The sequence below is a fragment of the Anabrus simplex genome, chromosome 1 (assembly GCF_040414725.1).
Source record: "Anabrus simplex isolate iqAnaSimp1 chromosome 1, ASM4041472v1, whole genome shotgun sequence".
NCBI classification, from domain to species: Eukaryota; Metazoa; Arthropoda; class Insecta; order Orthoptera; family Tettigoniidae; genus Anabrus; species Anabrus simplex.
The window spans coordinates 444,806,727-444,823,001 of NC_090265.1; the positions used below are offsets into that span (position 1 = coordinate 444,806,727).

At 37.6% G+C, this 16,275-nt stretch overlaps 1 protein-coding gene across 3 annotated transcripts in view; it reads left to right on the plus strand.

Annotated features, from left to right (window-relative positions):
* The window catches only part of Srrm1 (Serine-arginine repetitive matrix 1), a 638,713-nt gene that overhangs the window by 282,379 nt on the left and 340,059 nt on the right, over positions 1 to 16,275 (plus strand). For 2 of the 3 annotated variants that reach the window (XM_067135198.2, XM_067135197.2), the window contains exon 8: positions 10,330 to 10,518. The exons of the other annotated variant lie outside the window; for it this stretch is intronic. In XM_067135198.2, the coding sequence (XP_066991299.2) occupies positions 10,330 to 10,518 (189 nt within the window). The remainder of the gene's footprint in view (positions 1 to 10,329; positions 10,519 to 16,275) is intronic. 3 annotated transcript variants of the gene reach the window in all.

Below are 16,275 nucleotides of genomic sequence, written 5' to 3' on the forward strand. Positions count from 1 at the left end.
TTTATACTTTATTCTTTGTTAAAAACCTCTTAGTATGTATATTCCTTGTATTATTAACTATTACCATAATAACATCTCATTTCACTTGTTATTCTTTAAAATAACATTTTCTTAGGATTTCGCCAAAAGTGATCTTTGCTCCAATACTGCTGATGATGACCCCTAGATGAGTCGAAACTAGTACCGTGTAATTTATAATTTTGTGAATATATTTTAGTATTGAAAAGGTGGAAACGTTTACGTTGTTATTATTACTAATATATTACCCATACCACAGTTGTAGTCAATAACAAGATTGGGTCTGCATTTCTTGCCATCATACTTTACCACTTCAAAGTAATCCAGCCTTCATTTCATCCACAGATACGGGAAACCAGTGTTCCTTTTCATATGACATTACCCTATTTATTTCCTCGGCAGCTGATACAAGACATTTACTTGTGTAAGAATTTGTTTCTTTGGTTAGATGTTCCCAAAAGTATGCCGTTACAAATTCGTTCACAATAGTTCGGGCATTGTCCTAGGTGCCTTTGAACAACACTATTTATCGGGCATTGTCCTAGGTGCCTTTGAACAACACTATTTATTTCACCAGTTTCGATGCATGAATGGTACTCTGGAGTATTACTTACGTGCTCCCAGTTCCATTCCTTTTGCGTAAAATATGATTAGAAGCTCTTGGTGTGGCATCAGATGTAGGCCTAAAATTCAGTGACACATTTGACGGCAAAACAGTACTTTGTTCACCCCTACCGGCGCTCACGTCAATGTCACACGAACTACATTCACTACATTCACTTCCACTAAATTCTTCATTGCTTATTTCTATGTCAATATCGCTCTCTTCTAAAAGTTTCTGTATAATATCTCCGTCACTGAACTCTGGAGGCAGCTATGATTTCGCTTACAATGAGGTTGCTAAGATACAGGTTATTCTTTCCACGGAATAACTGCACAGAAGTGTTTATCGAATACATCAATGAAATAAAACAGTGCTTCCATCTGTCGAGGTTACCTTACTAATATTAAATTATTTCACAAAGGAAACTGGCTTTAAGCGGGTCCGGAAATAGACACTACACGCGGACGGAGAGATCCGTCATTGTACTGGAGTGCAATTGGGAGCGAGGACGGAGAGATCCGTCAAAGTACGCCAAATGGTTAAGAATCATCCTTAACAGAATCAGGTCACAATTTGAGAAGGAACTAGGAGAATAGCAGGGAAATTTTACAACCTGGAGCAGCTGTCCACCTGTCCTAATCAGATCGTGAGTATCTAGCTTATAATGGCTTACAACTGGAAAAGATATTGATGGTGATAACATTTACAGACTTCAAGAAAGCATAAGATAGCACCACAGGAAATCGCGACAAAAATTCTAAGACTCCTCAGGTTACACCCCAAGTTAGTAAAGATGATAAAATTAACCTTCACAAACACAAAATCAAAAGTGAAGTTCAGGGGTGAATTATCGGCACCATTCGAGATCAAAACAGATCTACGCCGGGGTAATGGACTCTTACCCCTACTGTTCAACTGCACTCTAGAAATGGTGATGAGGGAATGGTTTAAGAAATGCCATTCCCTTGCCCCAAAATAAAAATAGACATGCAAATCAAAATGAATTGCCTTGATTTCGCTGACGACTTGGCATTACTAGCAACTTACTTAGATGAAGCCAAGACACAGATATCAGAACTTCGAAAATATTGTAGCTAAAATTGGTCTCAAAATATCATGCTAAAAGACAGAAATTATGTTCCAAAAACCAATATCATTAGCCCCTCAAGTGTGATGGATTTGAATGTCCCGTCGTCTATGTGCTGCGGGAGGAGTTCTGAACGTGGTGTTTACATTTTCTCAGATGCGTGCAAGTAACCTAACTTAGGTACGCACTATTTTATTGATTTTGATAATACTTTTACATGCATATTTAGAAAACTCCATTCTTCCAGAAAATATGTTGCCATCTTACCTTAGTTGAGTTTGGTCTGGAACGTCCTGAAACATTTTGGCCTGGAACATCTTGAAACATCCGTCAATGCAGAGACCCACTTCACAGTCTAGATGCCACAACACTGTCTCTCTCTGAGTTTTCTCTTTGTAGCACATGACATATCGTTTGGTTGGCCTACCCTTTCTCTTTGTTGGTGGAATTCTCTCAGGGAAATGCCTTTAAGTGAGACGGGGTACATTTTTCCCCTCCGAAGAATGGTATCCAGGCATCTTTCTGTCAAATGAACCTGAACGTTCCACAGGCAGTGCCCGGATGACATTCACTCTCAATTTAAAATGATTTATGCTAGTTTCGGGTGAATTTCTCCGGCAAATGATCATTGAGTTCAGAATTTAAACATTCCATAACCTCCTGAATAAATTGATATACCACTTGGTTATCTTTTGGCTATCTTTTTCCTTTCTGAAAGATAACCATGAAGTAGCTTATTTTTCGGATTGACTCCACCCATGTGGTCATCATAGTCTGATTAGAAACAGGCTTTCTTTTTTCCTGACCACGTTTTTTCATGACAATTTCTGCCCCATGAAATGTAGAAATCATTGTGACATCGTTCTTACACCGCCACTTTAAGACGGAAGCCTGGTCGGAATGCTGAGCTATAAATTCCCTCTTTTTTAGTTTTGCGTTGATCACATCTCCACATCTTTCGGGACGTCCTTTCTGTTGAGGTGCAATGTTCCTACATAGTCAGTTTTCGATTATTGTAACTTAATGAGCCAAAGCAGGTTAATTATAAAAATTATCCATCTGCAGCGTGTATCTTTTGTTGAGGAGTGGTTCTATAAGCTACAAAACAATAGCATAAGTTTTTGTTGTGTTTGTTGATATGTGTTGTTTCATGTATTATAAATGCATTATAAATGACCAAAGATATCCTGAACTTGACTCACATAACTTGTACAATTTTATTGCAAAATTTTGCAGATTTTAGAGATATATTTTGTATAAAATTCAACCTACTCTGCCGTAGGATTAGTGACTTATCAAATGCGATGTTCTGTTCTGGAACTTATTTTGCAGGTAGGTAGGTCATAATCGGATAAATGTCTAAACATTTGGAAGGTCCCTGATATGTATCATCTGCCTCATTGTTGAAATTTATAAAATTACTAATTATTCAAATCCATCCATTGAAATAAGATCCAAAAATTGGCGTAGACAAAATAGAGCTTTTAGAAAAAATAGCTCTGTAGCATAGGTTTTTGTATTATACCCATGAGTATACAGAGATGCCAACTATTACGATTCAGTCATAATAATTACGAATTGCCCATCATAATTACGCCTTTATGAATCACGCACCACAAATTACGATTTTTTGTTGATTTTAAATCTAAGTGTATGAAGTGATCAAAAGGATACACAGTGAATGCCATTACAGCTTGAAATTTCAGAATATGGTTTTCAGATTTCTCAGTAATCATTTATACCCCTTTCCTGTCCCTCGTTAAAGAATATTTCAAGTTTTCACGCGTCGAACGCAGTGTGCTTCCAGTACCGAAAAAATAGGCACCTGTGAAGTGGTATATCTTGCGGAATTGTTGTCTTTGTTCGTCACATGATTAGACTTCCTTGTAAGTTTGAGAGTTCTTTTGTCTTTGTTTTGGCGGCAAAGTGGTAACGAACTCTGTTTCATTATGAATACTGTGTGTGTGACTGTTGAAGTATTTATTGCAATTTTGGTTGCCAAATGTACATATATTACTCTTCTATGATACCTATATGCTAATCGTGTGTTACAAAATGCAGAAGGTTTGAAATAATAAGGCGATTTCTTGTGCAGGAAATACGTGTGATGACGTTACCATGAGTAGTGACGCTAGTAATAAACCAAAAATAGTTCAACAATTTAAGGAGGAAAACTCGAAAGAATGGTCCTGTTTACTGCGTTCCTCAAAGTCTCACTCACACGTGTTTTGTAGTGTGTGTATCCATGATTTTTCAGATGCGCGTGATGAGGAAGGACAAGATTGAATTCCGTGCTAATATGAACTCTGAACTGTTAAATGGTCTGTTAGTGCCGAGGATGCAAATGATATCAAAAGAAAAAGCATGTCACCAGTGCACGTTTACCGAACAGGAACTACAGTACAAGCTGCTAAGGGAGCAACTACAGTACTCAACAAAAGAAATGATCCTTCAACCTCCACTCAGATATGTTCTGCAGATAACCTGTTAATTTAGCAGGTTCACCCGGCGAGTTGGCCATGCGGTTAGGGGCGTGCGGCTGTGAGCTTGCATCCGGGAGATAGTGGGTTCGAATCCCACTGTTGGCAGCCCTGAAGATGGTTTTCCGTGGTTTCCCATTTTCATACCAGGCATGGCCACGGCCGCTTCCTTCCCACTCCCAGGCCTTTCCTATCCCATCGTCACCATAAGACATATCTGTGTTGGTGCGATGTAAAGGAAAAAGAAAAGGCAGGTAAGAATCATACAGTACACTCTTTACATGCCAGTCTTTGAATGTGTTACATCTGTTGAATTGTATGTTGTTATTTGATTTTTTAATGATAAGTAAGTAAGATCACGAGAAAAAACTTCTACGGCCGCCGTGGCCCCGCCCCCCAGTCCCCCTCCTCGTGCCCTAAGGGCTGCATTACAAATTGCCTTTCTTGAAAGTTGGCATCTCTGCATCATGCGCGTCTGATAAATCGCGGCTACACACACTGCAAAACACGTATGAATGAGATTTTGAGGAAGGCAGTAAACAGGGCCATTTTTCGAGTATTCCTCTCTAAGTTTTAAAACTATTTTCGGTTTATTACTAGCGTCACTAGTCACGGTAATGTCATCACACGTATTTTCCTGCACAAGAAATCGCTTCATTATTTCAAACCTTTCGCATTTCGTAACACACGATTAGCGTATATCCTAGAAGACCTATATATGTAAATTTGGAAACCAAAATCGTAATAAATACTTCTTCCACATACACAGTATTCACAATGAAATGGAGTTTGTCACCACTTTGTACATTAGTCCACGTCAATCAATTAACAAATGTGTCTTAAAAAGGTACATGTTTTAGCCCCTTTGGGCCTTCTTCAGCCTTAAAAATAAAATAAAAAGTTAATAAAACACTGTAAAATGTAACACTGAAAAGGAGTTCTTATGAAAATTTAATCTTGAAATATCTTATCTCATTGTCAAAAAACATTACCAAAAACCACTACTTATTATTATTATTATTATTATTATTATTATTATTATTATTATTATTATTATTATTATTATTATCATCATCATCATTGAATATCCAAAGCAGTTTGGAACCCTATTTTACATAGTATACTAGGGTTGTAGTTAAAATACATATTCACTTTTACAATGAAAATGAATTCATGTATCTAATCGACGGAAAATGAAGTGGATGAAGTTCATGAAATATTTGTAACAGCACGGCATCTTAAACAAATGATACAGGGGTTTTGATAATGCAATGTTGCAATAATTCAAATGAGTGTTCAAGTCATGCCTTCTTCTTTCAAATGCAGCACATTCAAATAGTAGGTGTCCACTGTTTGTGAGGATCCGCAAACACACACGTAGCCATCAGGACGATTGATTCTGAATCGATGAAAATAATAACCAAATTTGCCATGAATTGTCAAAAATTGAGTAATTTCAAAGCTTGGCACTACTTAGACAAACATGTAAAGGCACTCATTCCTGAATTGTTGATGTATGAAATGATGTGAGAAGTATGATGGAGGTTATGTATATACACTCTTCAACAAAATTTTGAATACTAGTTAAAGAAAAGTATACATCAAATCAAGCCAAATTTTAAATGTATGTGTGCATGCATAAGGGACGACATCTCGATCAGCAGTTCACGTTCAGACCCCTCAAGGGAGTAAAATGCCGAATTTTTGTTTTTTATACCTATATATTGCTTAAACCGCCATCTAATCACTGCGTAAATTTAAAAGCCCTCTGACAATAATCACTGCTAAAACATGAGGTTTATTTAGTGCTAAGAAAAGGGACCACTTTTCGCATCGTAAGCGAGGTTCCACACACTTACTAGCTCGCACTCATAGCTGCGCGAGCATAAAATGACTCGGATATCTTATGGTAAATAAACCCTAGCCAGACATTTTTAAAGGTAATAGGTTTCATAAACATCCTGTCTGCCCCAAACATTTCCGATACCGATGCAGTCTTTCAGTGAATTTCGTAGTGTGGAGTAGTGTGGCTTTTGCCTTATTATTCGTATAGTTGTGAATTTAAGTTCATTAGAACTTTTTAAAATAGATTAGGTTCCAAAATAAGTAATAATTCTCACAATGTCAGTTCATTAGAATTTTTTAAATTAGACTAGGTTACAAAATAAGGAGTAATAATTCTCACAATGTTTGGCCCTAGTGATGCGGGAGATGTTGTTGTGAAAGCTTTGAAACAATATACAGACAGTGACTTGCCGCTGGAATTATCAAATGTTATTTCGGACTACTTCAGTGACCCCTCAAGTTTGAAAGTGAAAATTCTGGTGAACATATTGATTTTGAGGAAAGTGAACCTTTTGAAATTTCCACAACAGACAAGTTGCAAGAGGATTCTGTTGATGCGGACGTAAGTGTTCTTTCTACATGATGTTCCCAAAGTTCAAACAGCCTCCGAATATATGGAGGAGGTTAAAGAATTTGTGAGCAAGTGTTGTGGCTGTACAAGAAATTGCGCAGTTCTTTTTTTTTTTCTTGAAAGCTTCATTCGTTCTTTGAAAATAGAATGTCAGGAACTGTATTATGGTTGTGGAGAACATGTCAATCACCACCACATATTAATGATGGGTGCGATAAATGCACTAGTACGAAACCAGCCAATGACGTCAGCTACTAAGAGAAAAATTTTGACAGGAAAGAAACACAATTTATCACTTCAGAGGGCAGGAGGTTTGTCAGTCATTCTTGTAATTTGTATTCTCTTGTGGCTCTAAGAGAGTAAAAAATTTAAAGGAACAATTCAAAAAGAAGGGGTGCAGCCTAAAATTCAACGAAACGTATTAAAGACTTCTCAGATAAAATCTATTCCTTTTGATGATCATAAACATGCAGTCAAGTTATGAATAATTTCACAGAACAAAATGCACTTGTCTGCCAGGTCGGATCCCTATGAAACGAAGAAGTGACCTCATGCTTCTCCCAACCAGCATGTCTAAGAAGTACATTCATACATTATACTCTGACAGTTGTAAATAATTAGAGAGAATTCCTGCATCACTCCTGTCCTGGTATTCAATCTGGTGTACATTTTCCGGTAACAGGGTAGTTCAGAAACCCAAGACTGATTTTTGTATGACCTGTAGAAGCAATTGAACTGTAATAGGGAAACTGTCAATTATGGACGAGGAGGAAAAATGAAGTCTGATGTAGAAGGTTATACAACATCTTAATCACATCCAAGCAGAGCGGACTGCTTATAAAAACACCATAGACAATTATAGACAAGGGATTAGACAACTGGAAACTCTGTCCATTGGGCTGTAATACATACAAAGGCACAATGCATTATAGTTTCGATTTGCCCAACAGGTGCACTTAGCGTACGATCCGCAACAAGTTGGACCCATTTTCTTTCTTACAGGCTACAAAGTGGGTCTCTTTGGTGTAGCGTGTGAACCACTTAGCAAATTTGTTTCGTACATTATTCCAAAAGCTTGTATTGCGGGTAAATAAATACTGTCGTTTTCATTAGGTGAGTAGCATTAAGAAATCCATGTTGATAACTGTGTTGGGCAAAATAAAAACAAAATCTTAATGAGATACCTCATGTCGTGAGTTATGACAGGAAAGAACAGCAGTTGCAAAATTTCATTTTTGCTGTGGGACACGCAGAATTTCAACCTGATTTGTATTTTGGTTGTTTCAAGAGAGCATTCCGGAAAAGAAAGTGAAGTTATTGAAGATGTAACTAATGTCGCCCGTAAAAGTTGTCAGGTTTCTAGCTCTATTATTCCCGTTGCTAATTGGCTCAGAATTCGGAAATGTAAAAATTCCTACTTATGACCGGAAAAACAAGTTTGGTGCTGGAATGAAAAACATTCCACAAATAACCCAGTTACATCACTTTGCGTATATGAAACAGCACGCTGGCATAGTGTTGACAAAGAAATCCATTGTTTTTTTGACGAAGTACTCTACACCATCCTTCCAGAAGATCCACCAACTGACTTCAGTGACCTTCCGCAAGTCATGAAACCTCAAGGACTTAGCATCGATACACAGATGTATCTCCATGAAAAAATTGACCCTTTGTATCTGAAGATAAGAAAGATATTCTATGTCCTGCTGTAACATTTTTCCCTGCTCCAGCAAAACCGCCACCAATCACCTCAAGTGGAAATCTTATGGAGCCAGCTTCTGTTTCTTCTCCTCTGCCAATAATTACACCATCTTCTTCAAGAAGTGTAACGCCTAAAAAAACAAGTAAGACCCAGAAGAGAAAATCACCTACTCCGAGAAAATTCTCCCCAAAGAAGAGGTCTCAACCCACCTGCAGCTACTGCGGAGAGGCAGGACATCAGGACCAGATGTTGAAAGGGCATATAATATTCCCAAAACGCATGCTTCAGCATGAATAACTGATATTCGTGTCTTATGCTGGCTGTGATTAACAATCATTAAGGTATGTGATAATTTTTGTAGAGTGGAGTAGTGTTCCAGTCTTCAAGTGACCTTCTGCAAGTCATAAAACCTCAGAGATAGATAGATAGATCTCCACAAAAAAATTAGACTGTTAATAATGTCTTTTGGTAATTTTCGTTTAAAAAGTTGTATGTCAGAATACCAGTGAACATGAAAATGTAAACACCAGTGTAACTTCCAAATAGTTTAGTAGTTATTTGTGTCACAAAGTAACCTAATTTTTAAACAGCTCTACTGAAAAGTTATGAAATTATATGTTGTAACATTACATGCTGATTTAAGGCCTTAAATTCTTTCGGAGGCAGTCAGTTCAATTACACGATATTATTTACATATTATGGAACACGAGAGTACCTTTATCTCAATACCTGACATGCGGTCCCTTTTCATATGCACGCACACATATAGAGGGGACTTGATCTTACTCCTGAGAGTACAAATAAGAGTTTGTTTATTTATGTGTTAACCCACGACATATTTACGGCAATATTTCGAACTTTTGTTGAGGTGTATGTTTTTCCGACAATATCAGGCAATTTTTATGATTTATTATTATGATTAATAATAATAATAATAATAATACTGATAATAATAATAATAACAAAAATTCCTCTTCACTGACATTGGGGTGACTCAGCCATGCCCTGTAAAATGTATGCCACGCCGTCAATGTCCTTCATTGAAAGCTCCAACACACATTGCCACTATTCTGTATGGTCATGCTATTTCCCAACATGCCTAATAAAAACCTTCATGACATTGTTTTGCTGTGCAGCTGTGATCACATTGAAATTTTAGCCAACTTCATGGTCAATATAGGAGGCACAACAGTATTGAGTGCCAACTCACACAAAGTCTTGATTCTTTTTTCCACAGTGCATGCGTTTCGCATCAGAAGGGGGAATCCATTTTTACTGTGAGGTAGGCTAGACATAGTCTGGTTTTGAAATCTCAAAAAAATGGGCCCCTTCAATCAATCATTTATTTTGAATCACCTGTACATTTGTACAGCATTAATAGATTTTGTGTAGTGTTTTATATTTTAATGAAGCATCTGCTTTTTATGCCTTCAGTGATTTTCATCTTGAGTGCAAGTGTTCGCATTTTGTGATATTTTAATGGTAGGGTTGTTCCAGGTTATATGAATACCTTGATAACTGTGTTTATGTCAGTCTGTTGCCTCTTTCCCTCTCTCCCTATTCCTTTATTGTTATCGCCCTGTATTCCTGTTATTTTGTTCTTAAGCTTCTAATATGTGAAGAGCCTAACGTCATTTTATGCAGAAGTCTGTCTTCCAATTTAATTATATTCCTGGTACGGTTACCTGCATGGAAGCCTTAAATTGGTATCAAACTTATGGAATGTGGATCACAATGTTTATAAGTTGTATGTTTGTTACTTCAGTCATAGTGACCTATAGCTCATCTCTGACTCGCTGGTACATGAAATATATTGCTGAAATCCAAACATCTTTTAAGATTTTCTGTCACTTTTTCTTTAAATAATTGGGTATAATTCTTCCTAATTATATGTTGTTCTTTTTGGTCTTTATTAATCTGTGGGATCTAAATACCAGTCACGTAACTACATTTTCTCATACGTGAATTTCTATCTTCGTAATATGTGAATAATGGCAGCACTGATGTATACATGGTTTGTAGCGATACGACTCGCCCTATGTCCAGCGTGCAAGCCAAGCTTCTGAGTCTGGCTGGTGGACCCAAGGTGAAGCCGGTGGAGTTGGCTAATGACAGATCGTCGTCCTCCCGGTCCCGCTCAAGGTCCCCATCTCAGTCTAGTCGAGATGTCAGCAAGTCTCCATCTCCAGCTAGAACGGACAACAAGTCCAGGTACTTCTTTTAACAACCATTTTGTGGGTCTGATGATCTGTGCATCTAAGAAAAGACTTTTCCTGTTAACCATTGTTAGATCTTTCTTCTGATCTAACTTGCTTGCTGCCAGATGCCTTCTTTCTAGATTACTCATGTCGGGTTTCTCTCATATTGGGTTGTAGGAACATGCACTTTGTATTTGAAACTTCTTGGGTAACATTGCATGGCTTTTTGGAAATTGGCCTGCATTTTTCCGTGTTTCTTTTGCTATTGGAGGTTTTCCTCAATGTTCTTTTTCCTTCTAACCATCTTTGGCAAATAATCAAATGTTGATCCACGTTTTAATATCCTGATTATCTGACACTAGTAGTTGGTTTAATCTAGCTCGTGAGTTAATAAGAAAATGAGAATGATTATTTTTTGTACTTTGTCAAATTATGGAGTCCTCTTATAAGCTGATTAAGTTTTGGCAATGGAAAATAGAATTCTTTTTACATTTAGTTTTAAAAGAAGTGTAGGCTGTTAGATGGGAATTTGATTTCTTGTAATTGAGATTATTGGATACAAGGTAATATTAAATTGTTAGATCTTTCTGCTAATCAGATCATCTTCAATACCATACTTTTAAAACATGTAACGTCAATTTTGAAATGGAGAAATGTTGGTTACATGTATCAAACCGGGGTGCATTGAAACATTTAAACATCTGTTTGTATACTCAGAAGTAGATTATAATGCATGAATAGGCTCTCCACTGGGTAGTACTCTGTACTTGCATGTTAAATTTAAATATTTGTGTTAATAAGAATAACTTAATATGAAATCGTCCCATTGATTATTTGCCTCGTGCTGACATTCATTGTCTTAGTTTTGATTAAAATAGTCCAGTTTCTATTTCCTGTTTTATTTAGTTTTAATTCTTCATAAATATGTTAAAACATGTGGCAGGGAAGTCAATAACGACTTCCAATCTAATGAAAATATCAGAAGAAAGAGAGGCCTACAGTATTAAACTGCCATCGTACGGAGTCTGCATTACTTTCTTCCTGATGAACTCCATTGTTGTTTTGCATGCAGAAATACTGTACCTTCCTAACTTGTCCAGGGATGTCTAAAGCCTCTGTGTGAGCTGGTATAGTTTAATCAGCTTCATTTGGCCAGTTTAAATCCTGTCTAATGTCTTGGCACGTGGAGGAGTAGAAGAAAGAATTATTGACATACTAGTGACAAAAACTCTTTGTGTGTTGTCTCACAATAATAAAACTGGTTATAACTCTCACCCAGACCCTGGGTAAACGCACCACTATTGCATCCCATAGTGTGTATATTTGCAAGGATGGTAAATATTATAGAGTTTCCGTAGTTCTCTTGCATACTATGTCAGTAGGGAAGTGGTACTGTTTATTATGGATTTCATTAAATGAGAGTGGTCTTTATAAATTCCTCATTTCACCTGCAAACCTGAAATGAAAATGCATATTTCGGGTTGTTGTGGGCTACGGATGTGCGTAATTTCATTTGTAGATGATAATCAAAGACCTAATTTATGTTCAAAGTTACTATTTTTGTGTCCCCCTATTGGGGTGACGTATGGTTATTAGGTTGATGATGCAACAGAGTGACGGCCCTTTTACCTTTGTTGTTGTGGAACACTGTGGTCTTCGTTGTTAGCTGTTGGTTTACGCTTCTTTCAACGAGTTCCTTGTAATGTACAGTTTTTTGACAAGAATTTAATTCATGTTATATGTGTTTGTGTTGAGTAAGCCATGATTACCAATAGATAGATAGATAGATAGATAGATAGATAGAACAACAACTTGAAAAGGGTTCGAGTTGTGAATCAAGTGATGTTGACATTTCGGATTTGCAATATGATGCCACCTTTTCCAAATCTGAATTGGACAATAGTTTGTGTAGTGAGATACTAGCAAAGATTCCGGTGCTGCATCATGCAATGATTCAACCATATCACCAGCTAGTGACAATTACTGGAGAACATTCTCAGGTTTGCAGAAACATATTTTATTCACACGGTTTACAATTTCCTTTGTGTGCTAAATCTCTACCAGTTTGTAAGAATAAAGCAATAAGACTCCAATCCACATTATTTACCTTGCCATTAATTGAATTCTGATGGTTGCATATATGTCACCCCATATGGGGTGACAAATGTCAGAGAAATTCCACTGTCTGTTGCGCAATGCACAGTGTGCTGAGAACGGAATGGGCACCGCGTTGCACTCTATGAACACTTTACGTCAACAAGCAATGCAATACAACAGCGAATGGTGGCGCTAGTTTTGCACGATAGCCTAAAGATGAGAGGCCTGGACACACTACCGTGTCATCCCATGTACCCCATGAGCGGTGACATACGATATTTTGTATGAACATCCGTCACCCCACAAGGGGTGACATCGTCTCCAACATATTAAATATAACATTCTTTGCTAAGTATAAATTTCCAGCATATGTGCTCTGTCCTATTACCTTAATTCAGTAATGAGTTGCCTGCACTGGTTTATTACTTCTGTTGCCTGCTTTTGTTGCAAGGTGAGTGCAAGTGGAGTGAAGAACAGTATTAGATAAAACAAGGTGATGATGATGTGTGAACATAAATCAACAAAAAGTCAAGTTACCTTGCACACCAATGATCTGCAGCAAAGATCTTTCATGCCTAGGACCATTGAAAGTTTCACCGAAGCATATGTTTTGTGAACTGTGCAAGTGTGATTGTCAGTTAAACATGGAGGAAGCGGTGACTACTGTCACCACATGAAATCTAAAAAGCCTGATTAATATGTATGTGCCGAAGGACAGTGCAAGATGCTCTTGTATTTTTTTACTACAAAAAATTACATCATTATTGTTACATCAAAGCAAAATGAATGGACGTAAGGGAACAATAAAGAACTTTATTTTAAATATAAAATTATTTTGGACACTATCAGAAAAAGGAGGATTTCCTCTGGTGCCCATTTGGTCCAGATGGATCCAGCGAGGCTGACGAAGAGAATATTTGATCATACCTATTAATATCCCAGAACATAAATCCAAGGGTTCATCGAAGTTGAATGAGGTATGACTGAACTGGGTATTACAAGAAACGAGATATTAGATAGAGCCTTTTTCAGAAAAAGGATTTGAGGAGTTTTGGGAGATTCCACAAGAAAGAAGCTATGAAGGAAAGGAGGGAGGTAACATAGTGAAAGAATGAAGAAATACTGGAAAGGCAGGGAGAGAAAGAAAATCATTGAAGTTCATGAAGTTACTTCACGTGGTCCACAGCTGGTCAAGATGAAAGAAAGAAAGAAAGAAAGAAAGAAAGAAAGGTTTCTAGAAAAAATACTGCCTGAAGGTTATTTCACATGAATTTTGGTTGAACAAAATTTTCCTCCGTCTGCAGCAGACCATGACACTACGGACAACCCCCTCTGAAGTTTGGCAGGTCTGTACTTGAAACAAACACTAATCGTGGGGTATTTTATAGGAAACGCGCAAGCTTCTTAGGACGTTGAGAAAAGACTCTGTGATAATACAAATTAAAAGATTGTTCTGCTAAGTGTGAGGTACATTAACTTAGGGCCTATACTAAAATTGCCAGTTTAATGCGTGGTTTAAATTTATGGGATAGATTGCACATTTATCCAGAAGTTGGGTTGAAAATGTATATTACGACTTCTATTTGTATATGAGGTGGAGGAATATTCTCTAGTTTAGCTATCCTGAACATGGAGCGAGAGGTGAAGCCCTTGTCTGGAACTTGGCTGTAAGAATCAAAATGGCTGCACGTCATGTTGATGGTTTGATGAATCTGCATCTGCATTGTACTATAAATAAAAAATAAGCTACTATAATGCAGTCTATGTTACTAAATTAATTACACTTTCTGTCCAGTTGTCCACGTTTTCATTGGCTTACCGATGAGCAAGGAAATTTCTCCTGCTAATTGTATTTGACCACACGCATGTGCGCACGCAGGATTGGAACAGTGTGGGCACATGTTGTCATCTTGAAAATTTTGTCCATGCAGTTGAACAATGCGCTCGAGGAGTCTGTCTTGGTATTGTGTACCAGTCATATTGCCCTCTACAATGGCGTGTGGCATCCGACGTCCTTAAATAATGCCACCCCAAAACATGATGGATCCACCTACCTGATGGGCGTGTTCGATGGTGTACAGGACTCGTCTGGCGTTACCTCGCTCTTTCCAAACCCTCCTACAATGATTATCCAGTGTCAGGCACATTCGTCACTCATCAATATCAGCCATATCTCATTAGATACGGGTATACATTGAACTTCAGAAGAAAATGAAAAACCTACTAATTTCTATCCACTATTTCTATGTTGAGGAATCTATCAATTATATTCTAGAATTTTTTTTTACAGATATAAAGTAGAAAGTATTAACTCAGATATGGTTAAATAAAAAAATTACCTACGTTCAAAACCAGTATTAATTTTTTTTAAATCTGAAATTAGAGAAAAATGGCCAGTGAGGAGGATTAAAATGTATGAAAGTGAGCAAGACCTCGGTGTGTTAAGCTCAAAATTTTAGGAGTGAATCACAATCAAAGGTTGTGTACCATGAAACATATAATATGCATGATCATGTTGAGACGATTGCAGGGAGAAAGTTTAGCCTGATGGCCTCCTGTGAGTCGTCTGCTGCTAAATTATAGCAATTCACTGAAATTGCATGGGGAAGTACAGTTTAAAATATTATTTCGTTTTTCAAGTGATAATATTAGGAGCCTTGTTTTTCGAGTCTGACACAGACAGTCTGGTAAATGTCAACTTGACTATGATTCGTGGCAAACAATATGTTTTGGGGTATTTGGAATGATTTCCCTGGAATAGTTGGTCGCACTGACTATATTCATATCAAAATAACTTGTTCCGATTATCAGAGGGCTAATATCAATATAAATGGTCTGTTATTGGACATTACAAATTTTCCAGGTAACTCATTCCTGGTTGCCAGCGTTTCGCCCCAGTGTGCTAAATTGGGCTCTTCAGTTGGTAAATATCACACCCACGAAGACGCATGGCTAGTGTATACCATGGAGGCCAGTGCGTAGGCTACTTGGATCCACCGGCAGTGACTATGAGAGGTTATGTATCGTTACCAAAAATTGATGCCTGCCTGGCCATCAGTCTTGTTGCGTATGCTATTTACCAACTGAAGAGCCCAACTTGGCACACTGGGGTGCTATTTACCAACTGAAGAGCCCAACTTGGCACACTGGGGTGAAACGCTGGCAACCAGGAATGAGCTAGGTGGAAAATTTATACTGTCCAATAACGGACCATTTATATTGGTATTATGAATTGACTCATTCGGGACAAATATTTCAGGTTCACTATGGGGAATCAACATCCATATTATCAGAGGGCTGTCGCGTATATCAACCTGGGGGGTTATACAATTATGTTATATTTATTATATTTACTGCTAAGTGACACTACAAAGCAGTTTCCTATTTTCTGGATACTAGTTGTGCTAATTCAGGTTAAGTCTTGAGAAACAATGAGATAGGAAAAGGCAAGGACTGGGAAGGAAGAGTCATGGCCATTATAACCTAGCCTGGTGTAAAAATGGGGAAACTACAAAAAACAATCTTCAGGGCTGCCAGTATGTGTCGAACCTACAATAACCAGAATGTAAGCTGTGTCTATACATACGGTCCGTACAGCTCATTCAATTGCACTGTTCTATAGTTCAGTCTTCCCTTTGCTGGTGCTGTTTACGTTACTGTTACCGTAACAACA